At 36.6% G+C, this 21,011-nt stretch overlaps 1 protein-coding gene across 10 annotated transcripts in view; it reads right to left on the bottom strand.

The window, feature by feature from the left end:
* ANKRD28 (ankyrin repeat domain 28) overlaps positions 1 to 21,011 on the bottom strand; it is a 205,317-nt gene that overhangs the window by 41,890 nt on the left and 142,416 nt on the right. For all 10 annotated transcript variants that reach the window (XM_032332459.1, XM_032332505.1, XM_032332487.1 and 7 more), the window contains 5 exons: positions 14,405 to 14,605; positions 13,004 to 13,091; positions 8,446 to 8,588; positions 4,932 to 5,144; positions 107 to 185 (listed from right to left, as the gene is read on the bottom strand). In XM_032332459.1, coding sequence (XP_032188350.1) covers positions 107 to 185; positions 4,932 to 5,144; positions 8,446 to 8,588; positions 13,004 to 13,091; positions 14,405 to 14,605 — 724 coding nt within the window. The remainder of the gene's footprint in view (positions 1 to 106; positions 186 to 4,931; positions 5,145 to 8,445; positions 8,589 to 13,003; positions 13,092 to 14,404; positions 14,606 to 21,011) is intronic.

Raw genomic sequence — 21,011 nt, 5'->3', positions numbered from 1 at the left:
CAAATATTAAAAATATATAGACAGCTACAATAATTTCTCAATACCATTCATTTTGTGGATGTTTTTACTACATTTAAGAAAAAAAACAAACAGAAATACTTTTTACCACTCTGGATAATGGTTTGTGATCTGGAGAATCTACCGTGGAGGGCAGTCATGTGCAGTGGAGTTTTCCCATCCTTGCTCTGAAATAATCAAATATGAAAGATTTAAAATTATTGTTATATCTGTCATATGTAACCCTTAGTTTTATTTTGAATATCCTCCTGCATCTTTATCTTGTAAAACTACTATTCAAGCATTAAGTTTAGCTCAAACTTATGGAGGTAAAAGAGCTGTTCAGAATTAGGAACTTTTTTTTTTAAAGTACAGATATTATAAAGCACAAATATACAAAACAAAACAAAACAACCAACCCTCAATGCCTACAGTTTACCAAAAGCTCTGCACAGTAGTGTAATCCTAGTATCATTCCTATTACAAAGGTGGAAAAACTGGAGCACAAGGATATTAATGATTCAACCAAGGTCACATAGTCAGTAGTGGTACAACTGGGATGTTTCCCACCTTTCCAAAATTTGACCTTGCTACAGATCTTTCATTCTAAGAAATGCTGAATCCCTCCCTCAACCAAGGAAAAGTGAAAGTCAGAATTAACTTCAACCACTATAATTCACTTTAAAAACTTAATACATTAATTTGTTTACAATTATTTGTAATCAATACTGTTAGCTTTTTTTCTCAAATTACTTAAAAAAATAATCATCTGGCTGGGTATGTGCATATTTAATGTACAAACTCTGAAATTCTAAAGGACTTTATCAGAACATACAATGTGGCCATTACAAAGAAAGAATCTATTTTGCAATTTCTAATCCCTCAGCAATATTCAGCCTATGCTCTGTGTATATATATACTTAAAAATGAAATGCAACAAGTGTCCTAAGTTCACACTAAAACTGTATAATGCAGATCTCAAGAAATTCTGTCATTATACTAGAATGTTAGACGAACATAATTACCTATCAATGTGTTTGATTCCATAATTTTACATTAATTTTTGCAAGCAAACTACCCAATAGGCAATTTATCTCAAGGAATTCTCAAACCTTTGGAAGCAGTGTGTACACAAGAGGGAAAACAAAGCAAAGCAAACCAAAACAAACCCAAGCAAACAAATAAGGTAGGCTCTGGAGTCAGAAAGACCTGAGCTGAATCCTGGTTCTGCCAGTTACCAGAGCAAGAATTAGGAGAAACTGTCTATCTTCTTGGGCCTTCACTTCTCAACTGGAAATGGATATACTACCTGGACCTCAAAGTCCTGCTATACAGAATATACTAATCTTCTGTAAACCAACCATATGATATATGGGTGTTTTCATCTATGTACCAGTTATTCTTTCAACCAGAAAACAAAACAGAAAGCACAAAAACATTTTAATAATGGGATTCCAGTTTGGAATGTTTTTTCAAAATGTTCCCTATCATATCTTGATTCTTTAATCTTTTACCTTACAGACATAAAAAAAGTAAAAATAAAAACTAAACGGTAATATAAATTTAAGTTCATAAAATGATGATATGTGAAATATAATTATAGCTAACATTTATATACATAGTAAGCACTATGTTCCAAGCAGTTTTACAACACTTTACATATATATATATCAGTCATTTGTGTCTGAAAGCCCTATGACTTATATGCTATTGACCGTATCTTACAGGCCAAGGTGTTAAGAAATGTAACCAGATCTCACAGCTAATCCAGGTGGCACTGGATTAACACTTTTACTTTCTACTACATACTTACTGATCACAAAAGTATTCCAAATATACTAAAACAAACAAACAAAAAAACCCCAAAAGATTCAGATTACCAACTGCAAAGTCCACCTTAAAGACATGTTATATGGAGGAGAGCCCATTTATTTCTCTTTGAATTGGGGAGACAATGGGTAGATTTTTTTTTTTAAGTCACCTTAATTAATTTTAGAACAAATTAGAAGTTTAAACAGGAAATAAAGATCCACCAAAATTCTAAGAGTTGAGTTCACAAGTGACCATAAATAGCAACAAAAAATAAGCCACACACATTACTTTTTATGTTTAAATTTTAAATCAAATTATTTGAGGTACTTTACCTGACCAAAATTTATTCTTAAGAATAAGGTGAAGTGGGAAAAATGTGCATTTAAGGGATGCAATCAATGCAGTAGGGCTCAAGTCAGTAAGAAAGGTTATAAAAATCCAGACCTGGATTGTTTTTTAAACTTCACTCATTTTATCTCTATGTAGTACTTTGTGAAACAGCCAATTAATAAACCTATAAACAAATAATTGAGTAATTTCAAGCCTAAATTCATAATTCAATTTCTAGTCATCCACAACTTGATCAGGGACAGAAACACCAAAATGGAGAATGGCGTAAAAGAAAAAAGATGAAGCAGGGAGTAAGAGGTGACATGATAAGGAGAAAACAAGGGTTACAATTTTTTTTTTACAATGTAAGGCAAATGTCAAAGCCTTATTAGCTCCTTAATAAAGCAACAATTTGATAGGCACTGATTTGATAATACAGGAAATACAGGTGTCAGGAATGAAGATATATTCTTGAGTGAATATATATTCTTACTGGTTGAAAATACATAGTTATTAATAATTTTTATATAATTTCAGAGCTGGAAGGTACCTTAGAAGTCATTAACATCATGACCTGTGTTCCAAAGGAACATGGCTATATGAAAACTGGACAACTGCATATAAATGGGATGTCATACATCCCCAAGCAAGATTCAGGCAACTTTTTAGGAAATCGATTTCTAAACCAGTATCATTGGCTTGCTCCCTTCAAATCTATTTAGCTACTAGAGTCAGCTGTGTAGGCACTCACATATGAATCAAATGATCTACCAGCAAGTTATATTAAATATTCATGTCTAAATGGCACTGTATAAAATACATAAAAAGGCTAATTTTTACCCCTTAAAGACAGCACTATAGAAACTAAAAGGTGTGTCACAGCTAATGATATAGGTAAGCCATGATACTTAATATTTAATACTCAACAATGATTTAACTGTAGTCACCTGATCATAAACAGGTCTCAGAGGCTAAAAAAACTGGTTATGATATTTTGAAAAATGTTAAAATCTAATCTTCATTAAAAAATATTACTAGGCCTTTAAGGAAACAAGTAACAAATGTCTCTCCTTCACAGGAGTTTAGATACTGCTCTACTCCCCGATTATCCAAACAGCAGGAATTCTTCAAATTTAACTAAGGAGTTCAAATTTATTATCAATAAATTTTTAGTAATTATTTAAACTATTAAAAAAACTTTAGTAGGTGACTTGACTGGGAACTGGAAGCTTTAAATGTATATTCTTAGAAAAGGCATTTTAAACATAATCGTAACAGGAGTTCTTTATAATACCTCATGCCCATTCCTTCCTTGGGTGTGATGACTATAAATTCTTCCTATAGCTGAGAGAGGAAAATTTAGAGCAATGATTATTATAGATGGATTTGCTGCTACTGTAGCTATCAGACAGGGTCAGTGGTGTCACTAAAGGTCTCTCTAAAGTGAAGAAATATAAGAAAATGTACACCTTTCTTTACCAATCTGAAGACTGGCTCATGATACCCACAAAAGCAGCAGAAATCTTAAGTAATTAAAGTTCTGAAAAACACATTTTAAGGTTAAATGTTTTTACTAATCCTAAACAGTTCAATTTTATTTGTAGTTTTCTTTTCTATATAACACAAGATACAGACTGGCGAATACTCTAAGAATGAACTGATGTATAAATATAGAAACAATCAGTGAAAGCATCTTGGAAAAATCAAAACAATGATTACACATTATAAACTAGTGTTCAAAACTGTGGCTGCATGTGCTTTTTCACAGAATTATACAGAGAAAGTACATTTATTTTGGTTCCAGAATTTTCACGTCATTTCTAAAATTCAAATGCCCATTCCTAAAAGTGAATGCAACAACAAAAAAACCCCACAACTATTCCTTATATGTAACACACTGTGGTCTTTTAATTTTTATAAAATTGAAAAGAGCTTCGAAACAAAAGTTAAAAGATTACCATGAACACCCATATATATACCAGCTGGATTCTATCACTAACATTTTACTATACACACATCATCATATATCAATCTCTCCAACCAGCCATCCACCTAATTATTTGATGTTTTTCAAAAGTTGAAGATATGACTATATATTATCTCTAAGCACTTTGGTATGCTTATCATTAACAAGGGTTCAACATCACTTTGGTTTGTTACCTCCTAAGCGAAAATTTACATGCAATGAAGTGTACAAACCTTAAATGTACCACTTTATGAGTTTTGTTAAATGTTTATTTACATTAAAAAAAGCCTGTCAAAATACAAAATATTATCATCACCCCAAAAAGTTCTCCTAGACCCATTTTTCATCAATCCCTCCTCACAGAGGCATCTTTTTTTTTTTTTCAACTACAGAATCTAGAACCCCATATAAGTGGAATTTCATCTTTTCTAGAACCTTATACAAATGGGACTAATACGTATATTCTTGTGTAAGACTTTTTTGTGTGTGTAAGACTTTTTAAAGATTCACCTGTGTTCTTGTCTATAAATAATTTGTTCCTTTTTATTCCTGAATGGTATTTGTTACTGATACTATTTTATTTTTTTTTAAATATTTAATTTATTTGACAGAGAGAGATCACAGTAGGCAGAGAGGCAGAGAGAGAGGAGGAAGCAGGCTCTCCGTGGAACAGAGAGCCTGATGTGGGGCTCCAACCAGGACCCTGGGATCATGACCTGAGCCAAAGGTGGAGGCTTTAACCCACTGAGCCACCCAGGCACCCTGATACTATTTTAAACAGCAAAGTCCTAAATACTACAGTATGGATTCTGATTTTATTTCATACCTTCATATTGACGTCAGCCCCATTGCCCACTAGAAGCTCTAAACACAACGCTCCATGTGTTGATGCAGCAGCAAAGTGCAAAGGGGTAAATCCTTTCTCATTCTTTTGATTTACATTAGCACCACAGTCTATAAGTTCATTTACTACAACATCTTGTCCATTATAGCAGGCTACATGAAGAGGTGTATTTCCATAGGCATTTGGTTCATTCATCTATCGGAAGAAAAAAAAATCTCAGTGTTAAAGTAGTCTTATTACTACAAGAATGAGAGCTCTTTTAGAGATGTTGTGGTTGTAAGCATGTTAATGGAGTCAGAAACGGGTAAATACACAGGTAAGACTTAGAATTCTAAAGTTCTTTTAAAATAATGAACATTAACAATAATAGCATTTTGGTGTCAAATAGACTTTTCACATTCAGGGAATATAATTTACACTTGCAATGTCTACTTCAGACAAAACTGAATGATTGCAAGAGTGAAATTTTAGGAAAATGAAAACAACATTTTTTTTTTGAAAGATTGTATTTAATTATTTGATAGACAAAGATCACAAGTAGGCAGAGAGGCAGGCGGGGTGGGGGGGTAAGCAGGCTCCCAGCCGAGCAGGGAGCCTGATGCAGAACTCGATCCCAGGACCCCGAGATCATGACCTGAGCCAAACGTAGAGGCTTCAACCACTGAGCCACCCAGGTACCCTGAAAACAACATATTTTTAAAGGTCTTTAAAGTAAGGTACAGTCATAAGAATTAACTCTAAGAATCATGATAAATGAACACAAACTAAAAATTCTGAAAGACATTGAATAACATGCTTATTTTCAGCCTTTACACTTGCAGTGACAAAAGATTGAAGTTGGTAACGAAGTAAAGGTCAGGATTTAAAAAACTGAGTGGCACCTTTTTCTATCTATTTCATTTTTCCAACAAAGTTGAGCTCTAGATATTTTCCAGCCTTAACATGTTAACATTTTACCAGAATGAATGTGCTCTCCATACTGAGAAATAATTCTTGAGCCAAGTTTCTCTTTTAGTTCTGTTTCTAATAAATAAAATGGGTGAATACTTTAAAGCTTACATAATAAATGTGACCTTTGCCCAAAGAGATGTCTAGCCCTCACCCTTGTCTTCTGGGCGGTAATCTATGGCATATCCAATAGGAGTGTCCTCGTTTAGGGTGGGAGCTGGCTACACTGGATCTCAGAGTAGGACTGGCCATAGTCAATGTTCTGAGGGTAGGATACGCCAATGCCACCTAAACCAACCATGTGATTTAGGATGCAGGATTTGGAGCCCTCAGTTATCAATGGACTTGGAAACTGAAATCAACCATGGGGGCAAGTGGTCAATCAATCATACCTATAGGGCGGCTGGGTGGTTCAGTTAGTTAAGCATCTTTCCTTGGCTCAGACCATGATCCCAGGTTCCTGGGACTGAGACCCATAACAGGCTCCCTGCTCAGTGGGGAGTCTGCTTCTCCTTCTCCCTCTGCCCCTGCTCATGTGTTCTCTCTCTCTTGTTCACTTTCTCAAATAAATAAAATTAAAAAAAAAAATTTTTTAAATAAAAATGTAAAGGAACCCCAATAAAAACTCTGAAAACAAAGCTCAGATGAGCTTTCCAGTTTGGCAATACTATGTGTATACTTTCACACGCTGATGCTAGGGGAGTAAGGAGTCCTAACTCCCTGGGGAAAGAATGAATGCTTTCTGTTTAGAGTACTTCTGGACACTGCCCTATGTGTCTCTTCCTTTGGCTGATCTTAATTCACATCTTTTTTTGTATAATAAACTATGAATACAATAGTTGTCAGTGAGGTTTTTTGTTTTTTGTTTTCTTTTAAGTAGGCTCCATGCCCTGCATGGGGACAATATGGGGCTTGAACTCACAACCCTGAGATCAAGACCTGAGCCAAAATTAAGAGCTGGAGACTTAACTGAATGAACCACCCAGTGCTCCTTCAGTGAATTTTTTTTAATCCTTCTAGTGACTTAATGCCCCAATCCTGTAATTCATCAGAAGTAAGAGGAGCCTTATTTGGAAGTGCTCTCTTACTCTGAAGTTGGCCTCAACTTATCACAACTATATATAACACTTTCTCTTCTGAAATCCCTGATAACAGAAATTGAAGTGAAAAAATAACACTTAACTTTAGTCAAAGTACCTACATTTCATCACTAAAAAGTAGGAGACACGGAACAGACCCTCCCTCAGAGTCTTCAGAACTTTGAAAGATTAAATTTGTTGTTTTAAGTCACTCACTTTATAGTAATTTGTTATGGAAGCCCTGGGAAACTAATAAATCACGCAATTAGAGGCCACATGTCAGTAAACAGCTCTAAGTCTCATCATTTATTCCAAAGAACTCTCTGTCACTAGAGTTTACAAATGTTTATTTTACTGTCAATAACACAAATTTTAAAAACTGCATCAGAATGGACATGAAACAGCAGTCAGAAATAAGATGATCATTTATCTAGATCAAGGGTACTGTAAGACATTATGCTACTCTGATGAAATAGAGCTAGAAGAGCTGCTGAAAAATAAAACTTCTATCTATTTGCAATCTACAAAACCCTACCTAACAGTATGTTTAGATTTCTGCAACATCTCACAATCCTGACATTTTCAGTTCCTACTTGTTTGCTTTAGGCAAAGTGCTTCATATTATCCTTAAAGCTTCAGCTCTACAATTCTGCCTTGTGTTCTTTATCAAACTAGACTAGTACATTTTTTGGTTTGTTTTTGCAGTTGATCTAAAGTCTTCCCTCTAGCAGAGCCTAACCCTCTCTCCTAATTTGTTCTTTTTAATCTGTTCTGAAGAACCAGACAAGTCTGTCAGAACGTACCTAAAATAAGAGTAAATATACAAAGAGGGGCATAAAAGTCAAGTGCTTAAAGGATGGCCTGTGAAAGTGACAGGTATTGTTAGCTATTGTTGCAGGAATCAAATATAAAGCAGCAATTCTCCTAACTAAAAATATTTATTTTTAGGTATTGTTAGCTATTGTTGCAGGAATCAAATATAAAGGAGCAATTCTCCTAACTAAAAATATTTATACAGTAAGGAACACTTACAGTTTATGGGCAAGAAGCCTCTGGTTTTCCTGCCTAGCTCTTGCCAATATCCTGTAATGTGAACTGCTACAGTCAATGAAAGGGATTATTAGACTGAGCAAATAAGACTAACAGTAAACTAGCCACTTAGGAAAAATAATCCAAGTGTGTCTGATCAGCTAGAATGGAGCTATTAATCCTGGATAGTGATGAAGAAGAAAAACCTGTATCATTCATTCACCTTTGAAATATCCTTTACCTCTTAATATACTTTGACTAATTACATGATCAGATATTAACATACTATATATTATGTAAAGGACGACAAATATCTAATTAAAAGACAAAAATATTATTCTATAAAATTATCTTAAAATTTGAAATAACTTCTGCCAGCAATGAAATCATAAACACATAAATTGCCTCCTTCATTTATACTGCTCAATCTATACACCTACATCAACTCCAAGATCCAGAAGGTACTTGACTACGCTGATCATTCCACTAGAGGCTGCTGCATGAAGAGGTGTGTAAGACTTCTTATCCTTGCATGTCACTTCAGCTCCATGTGCCACAAGTAATTTCACTACTTCAATGTGACCTGAAAATGTGTTTATGAGAGGGAAAAAAAAAAGAGATGAGTATAGGAAAATATGAAATATAATCCTGGATATCTTTTTTTAAAAAAAGTAAAAATGCAAATTAACTAAATAATGCATAAGTCACCAATAAATCAAGGGTAAATTTTTTTTAAAAGATTTTATTTATTTGACAGAGAGAGATACACAGAGAGAGAGAGCACAAGTGCACAGAGTGGTAGGCAGAGGGAGAGGGAAAAGCAGGCTCCCAGCCAAGCAGAGAGCCTGATGTGGGGCTTGATTCCAGAACTCTGGGATCATGACCTGAGCCAAAGGCAGACACTAAAGTCCACTGATGCACCCAGGTGCCCCAGAACTCAGGTAATTTTAATAAATGTTGACAGAGGTAACTAATTGAAAACATCATATTTGCTTATTTTATCCAGTGACAACCTTTTCTCTAGATAACCCTCTTTTTGTCTAGATCTTACTGTTTTCAAGATTGTTTAATACATTCTCAAGTTCTGAAATTGGCATTTTATGTCAGTGTAACACATTAGTTTACTTTTCTCTGCCTCAGTGGAATCTTCTACTTGAAAACCTGGGAGTGACTGTGTCTTGTTTCTTAAAAACGTTCAGCTTTTAGAACATGTGGTTAAAAACTTCTCTTCCCCTATTATTTCTACCAGATGTCCTTAACGAACTTCAGTTTGCTACTCACCTTTATATCAATCAGGACAGGGTTATATATGTTGTGGTTAACAATCAATTACTAGCATTTTATTTCTCATCAACACTATGGTAGTTTGGCAAGAGGGGTCTGCTAAGTCATTCAAAGACACAGACTCATACAGCTGACATCATCTTGAATGTGGCCAGTCACTGTGCCAAATAGAGAACAGACTTTCTGTATTCAAATACAGAATAGATTGTAGAATCTCAAATCAGCAATTAAATGCTTAAATTACTGCTCTGGCCGAGAGATGATGTTGCTTTTAATTCACTAGTCAGAACTAGTCCCAGGCCCCAATATACCATACAAGGAGGCCAGGAAGGGAGACAGGTATCCACAAGGTGGGAGAACCACTATGCTCCTTTTATTAATCTCCCCGGTCTTTATCAGATTAGATTATACACTGCTTTCTTCCTCTGTGAGTGATAATGCTTCCTACCTCTGTGCCTTTGTTTTTTTGTTTTTTTGTTTTTGTTTTTTTTTTAAAGATTTTATTTATTTGTCAGAGAGAGCGAGAGCGAGCACAGGCAGACAGAGTGGAAGGCAGAGTCAGAGGGAGAAGCAGGCTCCCTGCAGAGCAAGGAGCCCGGTGTGGGACTCGATCCCAGGACGCTGGGATCATGACCTGAGCCGAAGGCAGCTGCTTAACCAACTGAGCCACCCAGGCGTCCCCCTCTGTGCCTTTGTTAATGAGATTCCTTTACTGCATGGAATGTTTTGCTTGGATGCCTCTTTGCAAGCACTGTACTGATCCCTGAAGGCCCACATCAGTACTCATTTCCCCTGATCAACTCTGTCATTTCTCTTTCCTACAAGTCTAAAAGCCAAAAGCACCATATACTTGTAAATACTATCTAATAAGTATGTAATACCTTCTGATAGTTCCTTAACTTGAGTCATTACTTAATTTGCCCCAAATTACTTTTATGTACTGCTTTAAGTGCATGAGTTAACATGAGGTGGTAATCAAGGTAAACAGTATTTATTCAGCACCTTCTATGTCAAAATCATCACCTTAAGGTGACTGGAGGTAGAACTTGGCTGAATACTGCTAGAAGTACTGAAAGTGAGAGGAAAGATGAATGTGTAAAAAGGATCTTACAGAGGTTCACGGTCAGAGCAAACAAGGGGTAGGGAGGAGAAAATGATCAATTCTTTGGGGAAAGAGATGTCGCTCTGACCTAATAACAGATAATTCAGTAATAGCATAAGGATAAAGTATACAGCCTAACAGAAAAGGGGAACTTCAACCAGGGGACAGAGGGCCAGGGAAAATAAGGAAGTCTGTGAGAAATACAGTATAAGACTACATGTAATTTTAATGTCTCTTGCACTAATATTGACCAATTCCCTGAATATAACACCTAGAGAGAACAATGACTTGGACTTCTGGTCTATGAGACCAGTCAATTGCTCCCTACTTTTACTTGTTTAGTTCTCTTTAATCCTGAATGCTTCGGATAGCTGAACAATTTTAGAAGCTATGTGTCAATACTCCTCTTTTTCCATGCTGAAAGAGGTAGGGAAAGAATTGTAAATCCCTCAATGTTTATGCTCAAAAATTAAATAAGACCCAAGAAACAGGGAACATCTTTTTAAATCTACTACTGGCCTGAAAAGCAACACCTAATGCATCAAGGAAAACAAAGCCATCTGAGGAGGGCTCCTGATATATACACACCCAGCTATTCTGAGAGCTCAATTAGAGGCAACCCACAAAATCTTCTGGGCTTCAATTTCATGAAAACAGCTGTTTAGTTAAGTCTTAATTCTTTGGAGGTAAAAGGCCTGATGCATTCTGCTTTGAGTTTAAACCCCTTAATATAAGGTATACAGTTTTAAATGATGCAGATCAGCTGCTCCTAAACTGTCCAGAAGGATAAGGTACACTAGAATATTCAGAAAAGTCCCCAAAGACTTAAAATATGAAAAATGTACAGGCTGTGAGGAGGGGACTTTAGGATGCTATAGGAGACTTGTTTCTGGATGTTTACCTCCAAGTAACAGAAGAAAGTTGCCCATGATGTAACCAGAGGCACGAATCTTTGGTGTGAGAGAAACATCAGATGCCCAAAATGTTCAGCTTTTGGCTTTCAAAAGAGGGACATCTGATAAGGATGTTAACTTCCAGGAACTTTCATTTTTGATACTCCTTTACACTCATGCTAAAGGACAGACTTGCAATTCAATATGGATTCTGCTCTTTTTGTTTTTCTACTATAGGCAAAAGATTTTCCTGGACCTTGGGTTATCTACATAATTGGTTTGAGTGCATTTATTTTCTTCCACTATAATATTTTACAATTTTATATAGTTTTAAAAATTAACAGTCTTCCATCAAATTTTCCTTTAATCTTTTATTTTTAATATGAGAGACAGGAAAAGACAAAACCAAGACCAGGAAGTACTGAGGTTAAGTTATGCCTATAAGAAGGGTAGCTGGCTAAATGTGTTTGTAATCAGGCAGTATGAGTGGTAAATCAAGGAATAACTCCAGTATTACACAGGTCAGTCCATATGCACTTTTTCTTAAGCCACAGGAGCCAGAAGAGCAGAAGCAGAATTACACCTTTGTCAGGGAAGAGAAAAAAACTCTGAGACTCCATGGCTGCAAAAAGGAGGAGCTGTTTTTTCAGTTTTACTTTGGAAAACTTGAAAAATTAATGTCTATATTCATATCTTTCAGAGGTACAACGCTGGCCTTGTAGGACTTGCAAGGTTCATGGCAGGTTATACTTCCTCCATGCTTAGAGATGTACTTCTATATGCATGGTCTTGGCACCCACGAGTCAGTATTTCTACTCTGCTCTTTTTCTGCACTTAAAAATATCTTGAGGTAAGCTCAAGATCTGCCTGCTCTCTGGCTGTCCAAGTTACCTCCAGAACCAGCTAATGTTTTTGGTAGTGCCCTGGACACAATGTTGCATGGTTTGGGGTGGTCTACCGCAAGACTGTTTTCCCATGAGCTTTGCTAGTTTTAGAGTGCAATTTTGCAAATCCTAAGATTTTTCAAGAACATATATATCATGTTACTACAGAAAAACCTATATACTCGAAGCCTTAGTTCCCTTCTATGAAATTACTGTTGTAGAAATCAAACACAATGATGCCTATTCAACACAGTGGTAGCCCAAAATAATAGGATTCCTAAAGCATCCTCCTAACTTCTACCTTAATATTCCCATAAAAACAAGGATGGATGTAAGAATGGGCTTTCAGTAAACACCAACTTAGAAAAATTATGTCTCCCAGACCTGTGTCTAGTGTCTCTCCCTTTAAAGGTAAAAAGAATTACTATTATTTTTTAAAATTTCATTTATTTATTTGACAGAGATCACAAGTAGTCAGAGAGGCAGGCAGAGAGGGGGAAGCTGGCTCTCTGCTGAGCAGAGAGTCCAATGTGGGGCTTGATCCCAAGACCCTGAGATCATGACCTGAGCCGAAGGCAGAGGCTGAACCCACTGAGCCACCCAGGCACCCCAACAGAATTATTTTTAATCAGCTTTTAGGAGAAGAGGACCCAATACATTCTTGTTCTGGCAAACCCCTCCCACTACCAGGCTGGTTCCACTTGGGCAGCAAATTTAGATATGGTGTAACTTCCCACTATCCTAAAAAACAGATGTCATACCAAATGCAGGAACTAAAACGTACAAATTTTCCTGAGTACATTATGTCAGAAAATGAAATTCAAAATGTACTTACCCATATATGCTGCCCAATGAATAGCCCGTCTATCTTTCTTGTCAAAAGCATTAATATTGGCACCTCTAGACAAGAGTAGTTTGACCATCTGTAATAAAAATAAATTTTCATTAAATTCAGAAGTAGAATTATTCATGAATGTCCCTCATGATGACTACTCATCTCAATCTCTCTGAATTTCTGCATTTGTAGAAAGGAAGAAGCTAGACTAAATCTTAAAGATTCTTTAACGTAATTTAATAAATAGTAAAATAAAATATGAAAAAAAGGATTTGCAATGGGTGTTATTGAGCAGGTATCAGTATCTTTTAAAGATGCTACTTTGTGTCCTGATATTTTATGAACAATGAAGTACAAATCTGGAAGGTCTAAAGGCGGAATAGTTAACAACAGGTTTATTTCTTTTAAAAGCCCAAGGTGTTTTTAAAATATCAAGTGTATTCTTATCCCAGGAATGTCTTGAATTCAAACACAAATGCACTATCTATAATATGATTAGATCTGAAGGTCACTCCACACAGTCTGCTTACCTCATAATGTTTCAAGAACAGTATTTCTATTCCATCTAACCATATTTACAATGGATTCCCCCATGGAAAAGGGCACTCCATGTTTCAAAAAAGGGACACAACTGTGACCTAAATTGCAGTGAAGGCAAGGATTCTTTATGTTGCAAAAAACAGAGAAACAGTGAAAACAACACTGTTGCCACTAGCTCTCAACCATGGAATCTTGGCAATGTCACTTTACCTCTTTGAGTCTCTGTGTCTACAACAAAAACAAAGGACTGGACAAGTTGTCCTCAAAGGTTCTTATAATTCTGGTGTTTTCTTCTTTCCTAAGCCTTCTATGGACACATAAACCCCACTCTTTGCCACTATAACACCTAACATTAGGCAATGTTTGTTGTGTAAGATAACTAAATACTAATTTTCTTAATTTTTTTCTTTTGAGGGTCTGTTATCAAAAAATTTCTGACTAAATGTTGATAATAAACTACAAGAACATCTTTTCCAAACTCTTTTTTCCTTTGCTACTTTCCTTCTGGGAACCCTACGAAACTGCTCTTCCTTTATTATTTTTTCCACAACAGGACATACTTTTCACATTGTGTATTCTTGACAGTGTTCTCCGTTGTCTTTTCAGGTTGACCAGGAAATTCAAAAACATGGGTTCTATCTGAGAAGTAAACTTCTCAATTTGAGAAATTTATATCATGAATAGAAGTCTGAGGATTTGCTGAAGGCAAAATTAGATAAAAACAAACAAGAAAGTTTTTTTTTTTTTTTTTTGCTATTCCCATGGACTGAATCACTAAAAAGGGTAAGTTCATTAATTATTGGGGTGGGGAGTGGCAGGATGAAAGGAGAGAGAATGACTGTCTAATCGAACACCACCTACCTCACCATGTCCACTAAAAGCTGCATGATGTAATGCAGTCCTCCCCGCTCTATCAGACACGTTTACATTACTCAGAAGAGGTACCAAAGCTTCAGCACACTTTACAGCTTTATTAGCAGCAGCTATGTGTAAAGGGGTTTGCCAATTTTTGTCTCGAGCATTAACATCTGCAGAATGCTTCAAAAGTACCTGCACTGCTTCCTGAAACATAAGAAGATAAAAGTTACAAAAGACAAATGATTTAATAGTTTTATTTTATTTTTAAGATTTTATTTATTTGTGTGTGAGAGAGAGAGAGAGAGAGAGAGAGAGAAAGAAAACAAGCAAGGAGGGTGGCAGGCAGAGGGAGAAGCAGGCTCCCTGGCTGAGCCAAGGAGCCCAATGGGGGACTCAATTCCACGACCCTGGGATCATGACCTAAGCTGAAGGCAGACACTTAACTGACTTGAGCCACCCAGGTGCGCCGAGTTAACAATTTTAGAAACTGTATATATATTAAGGAACTAATATTTCCAGAGGAAATAAAAAGTCTGGTAGAACCTGCTATAAAAAGTAGGAATTTACCCAAGAAAACAAAATATTTTGGACTAAAGGCAGTACTACTCAGAGCTGTTAAAAGATGCACTGAGATAAAACATTCCCTTTTTCTGTCCTCCTATAAAAGGCGTAACAAGATCAAAATGTGCAAAAACAGATACTGATAAATATTCTTTAAAAATATTCATTATAGGGGTGCCTGGGTGGGTCAGTTGGTTAAATGTCCCAACTCTTGATTTTGGCTCAGGTCATGATCTCAGGGTTGGGAGACAGAGTCCCATGTCAGACTCTGTGCTCAGCAGGGAGTCTGCATGAGGATTTTCTCTCTCCCCCCACTTTTGCCCATGCTCTCAAAAAAAAAAAAAAAAGGAAAAAGAAAAAAATGTTCATTACTTCTCTTGTTTTTCTAGATAATAAGATACAATTAATTTATACTTTCAACAGTTTTAAGGAATTGATTGTTTTGCAATAAAATATATAAAAATTTAAAGCATACTATCTCCCAAATTAGTATACATTATATTTTACAAATGGAAAAATCACTAGTATCTAGTTTATTAGAGACAGAGGGAGAGAGAAAGATAGAGAAATAGATGCTGTGATAAAGTTATTGTTAAGAAGTCTATTTAGGGCGCCTGGGTGGCTCAGTTGGTTAAGCAACCACCTTCGGCTCAGGTCATGGTCCCACAGTCCCGGGATTGAGTCCTGCATCGGGCTCCCAGCTCCATGGGGAGTCCGCTTCTCCCTCTGACCTTCTCGCCTCTCATGCTCTCTCTCAAATAAATAAATAAAAATCTTTTTTAAAAAAAAAAGAAGAAGAAGTCTATTTAAAAGCTTAGTATCCAAAGGGATTTATCTCCCAGAAGCATAAGGAAAACTTCACAATACATCTATAAATTGGGACTCATGGCTAGATACTAAGGAATCCAGTTTGCTATCTACATTAAGCACTACAGTCAGAACTAAACTTAGCAATAATTTCTCCTTGCAATGATAATCCTATCTTTGGCAGATGAATGACAAAGTACACATGAAATGAAAAAGACCAGACTCAGAGCTAAGCCCACTAATACTGACTTCTGGTTTTCTTTCTTGTCCTTTTTTTTTTTTTCAAGATTTTTTAAATTTATGGATGCCTGGGTGGCTCAGTGTGTTAAGCCTCTGCCTTTGGCTCAGGTCATGATCTCAGGGTCCTGGAATCGAGCCCCACATTGGGCTCTCTGCTCAGCAGGGAGTCTTCCCCCCCTCCCAACCTGCCTCTCTGCCTACTAGCGATCTCTCTCTCTCTGTCAAATAAATAAATAAAATATTTTTAAAAAGTTTTTATTTATTTATTTGACAGACAGAGATCACAATTAGGCAGAGAGGCAGGCAGAGAGAGAGGGAGGGAAGCAGACTCCCTGCTGAGCAGAGAGCCCGATGCGGGGCTTGATCCCAGAACCCTGGGATCATGACTTGAGCCAAAGGCAGGGGCTTTAACCCACTGAGCTGCCCAGGCGCCCCAGTAAATACAATATTTTTTAAAAAAGATTTTTTATTTATTTGAGAGAGAGAGAGAGAGAGAGAGAACATGTGCAAGCTAGCAGGAGAAGGGGTAAAGGGAGAGGGAGAGAGAATCCCCAAGCCAACTTGGGGCTCCATCCCAGGACCCTGAGATCATAACCTAAGCTGAAACCAAGAGATGGGCTCTTAACCAACTGAGCCACCCAGGCCCCCCAGTGACCACTGATTTTCTTAAAAAAACAAAATAAACAAAATTAAAAAGTGTTCCCAAGCATTAAGCAACTATCAATATGTCAAGTAGGAAGGAAGACAACTAAAAATACTATTACCTGTGATTCACAAATAGTTTTTTGCACCTTTCAAATAAAAAGTAATCAGAACTATTTGAAATATGGGAAAGAGTGTAAGTATTTAACAAGACTGATAAAAGATTAGAGAGATGCCCAGTAGTCTATCAATCTCCTAAGGAAATCGGCCAGCAAAGAAAGATATACATGGAGACATACTCTAGGCCCCCAAATTCTACTCTAGCTATCTGCTCCAGAGAAATTTTCTTTTTTAAAGATTTTATTTATTTATTTGACAGGCGGAGATTACAAGCAGGTGGAGGGGGTGGGGGCAGGGAAGCAGGCTTCATGCTGAGCAGAGAGCCCGATGTGGGGCTTGATCCCATGACTCTGGGATCATGACCTGAGCCGAAGGCAGAAGCTTTAACCCACTGAGCCACCCACCCAGGCACCCTGGCCCAGAGAAATTTAAAAAGACCCACCCACTCAAGAATAGCCACAGCAGGTTTATTCATAAGAACCAAAAACCAGATATGCAAACTGTTGTGTATCATATAATGAAATACTCCTCAGCAACAAATGTACACAATATGAAGGATTCTCAAAAATATTAAGTAGAACAAAAAATTCACAGCACAAGAATACATAGTGTATGATTCCATTTTTATAAAGTTCTAGAATAAGCCAAGTTACCCTATGGTAGAAGATATCAGAACAGTGGTTGCCTCTGGGGACAAGGAAGACTGATTGGAAATGGACATGAGGTAACTTGCTGGACTGAAGGAAATTTTCCATATTTTGATTGGGGAAAAAACTTACAAGAGTGGGTACATGGATGGATACCTGTGTCAAAACTCAACACTATATACAGCATCTCTGCATTTACTTTAAGTTATACTGCAATTAAAAAAAAGGAATATGGAAAAAATGATACAGAAAGGAAATGGTACAAACACACCATCAGGATTCTCCATCTCAAGAAGGGCATCCTGTGACTTAGAGGATTAAAACTAACACTATACTGGAAAATGTTAGTTAGTGTGCTAATGGATATACCAGAAAATAATTAAAAACAAAATGAACAATCTGTAATTGGATAAATTAGGCAAACAGCATACTATAGATGCCAGGCTTGCCTTATTCATTCCCACTCTGGAATTCACAGTGCATACATTAAATCCTCTGAAAAGTCTGGAGAATACTTATGTTCCATTAGCAAGAAATAGAAAAATCAAAACTATTCTTCTGTTTCACTGAAAAGCAGAAATAAATACAGTAGGTAAAGGAAGGTAAGATGGTACCTAAGAAAGGCTATAAACACAATTACTAAGATCCTAGAATCAACAGAGAGCAAAGTTTGAACCATGGGTTCACTGCTATAGACCAATGGCAGTGTTCTCCTGCCACTCATATGCTGAAGCCCTAAACTCCCTAAACTGTATTCGGATATAGGGTCTTTAGGAACCAATTAAACATAAATGAGATGGAATGGAGGCAACCTAATCTGATAAGACTGGCCGCTTTTTAAGAGGATGAAGAGAAAGATACCCCCAAACACACAGTAAGAAGTAGCAGTTTGCAAGCCCAGAAGACAGCCCTCATCAGAAATGGACTCTGTTGGATCTTGATCTAGGACTTCTAGCCTCCAGGCTATGAGAAAATCAGTTTCTGTTGTTTAAGCCAGCAAGTCTGTAATATTTTGTTATGGCAACCAAAACTATTATCACTCAGAATAGTATGTCAGATCACAATAACAGTGATCTTTGAAAATTCAGAAAAATCATATCTAGAGATGGGATGGGAGACATTAAACCAAATCAAACAGGCAAATTTATCTCTCTCTTTTTAGAGAGAGCATGCAAGAGTTGGGGGAGGGGGAGGTGGAAAGGATCTTATGCTGCTCCATGCCCAATGTGGAGCCCAATCCACAGCTCGATCTCACAACCCTGAGGATCATGACCTGAGCCAAAATCAAGAGCGGACACCAACAGACTGAGCCTTCTAAAAGGGCAAATTTCTGGAAATTACAAATCAATGAGCCTGATGTCATAACCTAATTTCTAGATCACATTATTACATTATAAGCTTTTAGAAAATGATATAGGGATAATAAAGGGTACACATGGTTTTACTAATGGCAAATACCATAGTAACCTCAATCCCAATTCTTCCATTATCAGACACTGTGTATGTGTAAGAAATGCTGCACATGTGCCTTGACTTTGGAAAAACATCTAAGAAAAGATCCTAGGATACTTCTAATAAGATTATGAAATATGGGGTGATGACCTAGGTTTAAATAATTTTACCTAAAAAGTATTTATTCATCACTTGGGTCAATCTAGAAGAGTCTATGGAGCACTAGCCATCTGTGGCTCCTTTTAGGAATTCTTCCCATTGATTTGAAGTCATGCACAGGAAAAAGGGCTAACACATTTGCAAATAAACTTTAATAGCTGGATGGGCTGTTAATATCTCATGTGATAATATAAACTCAGTTTCTTGATAGAACTAAGATGTAATTTCTCGAACTAAGTTAAAAAAGTGTATGTGTGTGTATCTTCCAGAGGATCTAGCAGTGTAATGGGCTTCTTAAAAAACAAGCAAACAAAACCCAAACACAGACACATACACAAAATCCTAATACTCAGAAATCAATTTATTCAGAAGAATACTCTGCATTTACAGAGAGCAGAACTATACAGTCCACTAGAAGAGTGGAAGCCACAAACCACTGGTGGAGATGAAACAAATCAGCTAGCCAATATGAAGTGTGTGGAAGCCATGTCACTGAGGGAGAGTGAGGAGCTCAGGATATAAAACCAGAAGCAGCCATTCTCAACCTAGGTACCATGAGGGAATTAGCCCTAAGGCATCCTCTGTGTGATGAATTAATTTCCCCACTATGCTCTATAATGGTGTTAGCTTCCAGAGGCCTTGGAGGATTGAGAAAACAGTCACTGATAACCCTGTCGTAGGGTTTACTTCTCTCGTGGTATCTCAAAAACATAAACCAAAGCTGCCTAAAATTTTGTCTTTTCCATACCCCTCTGTGGCTATACTTATTATCAAATGAAACTAATTAAATTATTGATCTATTATAATTTAATTAATTAATTATCAATTAATAAATTTATTAATAATTACCAATATTATTAATAAATATATATTGTATGTATTATATAATTATAAAATATATAAATACATAATTTAATACATATAAAATATTAATAATTGATATAACTATTAATAATTATCAAATTATTAAAGTAAATTAACTCTCTTGGGTGCCTGGGTGGCTCAGTGGGTTAAGCCTCTGCCTCTGGCTCAGGTCATGATCTCTGGGTCAGGGGACCAAGCCCCACATCGGGCTCTCTGATCAGCAGGGAGCTTGCTTCCCCTACCCTCTCTGCCTACCTCTGCCTACTTTGTGATCTCTGTCAAACAAATAAATAAAATCTAAAAAAAAAAAAAAAAAAAAGTGTAACTCTCTTTTGCACCGAGGATGTAACTGAAGAAATTAAAAGAAGCTGGGTGAAACTGATAATCTTGACTAGGTTTCTTGCAAAAGAGCAATATACTACAAAGCCCAGTAAGTTTTAGGCTGAAAGCAGACTTAAACTTCTTAGGATCACTGCTTTCCAGCCTATAGCCTGCCTTCAAGCTCAGGCTAAGCACACCGTTTTAAAAAAATCAGCTGTCAAGTCTTTGGGAAGAACCTGTCATCTTCCTCTAATATTATTTTCTTTAAGAATTTTTGGCCTGTTTTACAATCTCTACAAATATACCAAAGTGTTCCTTCTTATGACTTAAGTTGGCAAAACACCAATTTTAAAAATCATATTTCCAAGAGTCATACTAAAAAAATGGATAGGTCTAACTTATTAATAGGTTCCAAAGATAGTATGTTTATCTTCCTTAACTGCCCTTGTTTACAGAAACTCTTTACAAGAGGGGTAACCACAAACTTAATTAACATTCCCATGGAATTTCATTGTTCAAAGTATTTTGGTTAATGTCTTAGCTTTCATGATAATCCCCAGTTCTGCCCAAGATCCCACAGCTAGTACAGCCAGTTTCTCCAGATGCAAGTTCCACATTTCAATAGCTCCCAGATCCACAGTAAGATGTGTGCTACAGCATACCACTTACTACTATTCCCTCCCTCCTCCTTCCAACTAGGAGGCTACATCTAACACTGCCTCTGTCACATCGCAGGGTTTGAAATCCTTCCAAGCCACTGTGCCCCTACTTCTCTTCAGTTGTTCTGGGCTCAACAC

Source organism: Mustela erminea, chromosome 1 (assembly GCF_009829155.1).
Source record: "Mustela erminea isolate mMusErm1 chromosome 1, mMusErm1.Pri, whole genome shotgun sequence".
Classification (NCBI taxonomy): Eukaryota; Metazoa; Chordata; class Mammalia; order Carnivora; family Mustelidae; genus Mustela; species Mustela erminea.
Note: the sequence above shows the minus strand (reverse complement) of the source record. Positions and strands in the feature narration are given on the sequence as shown.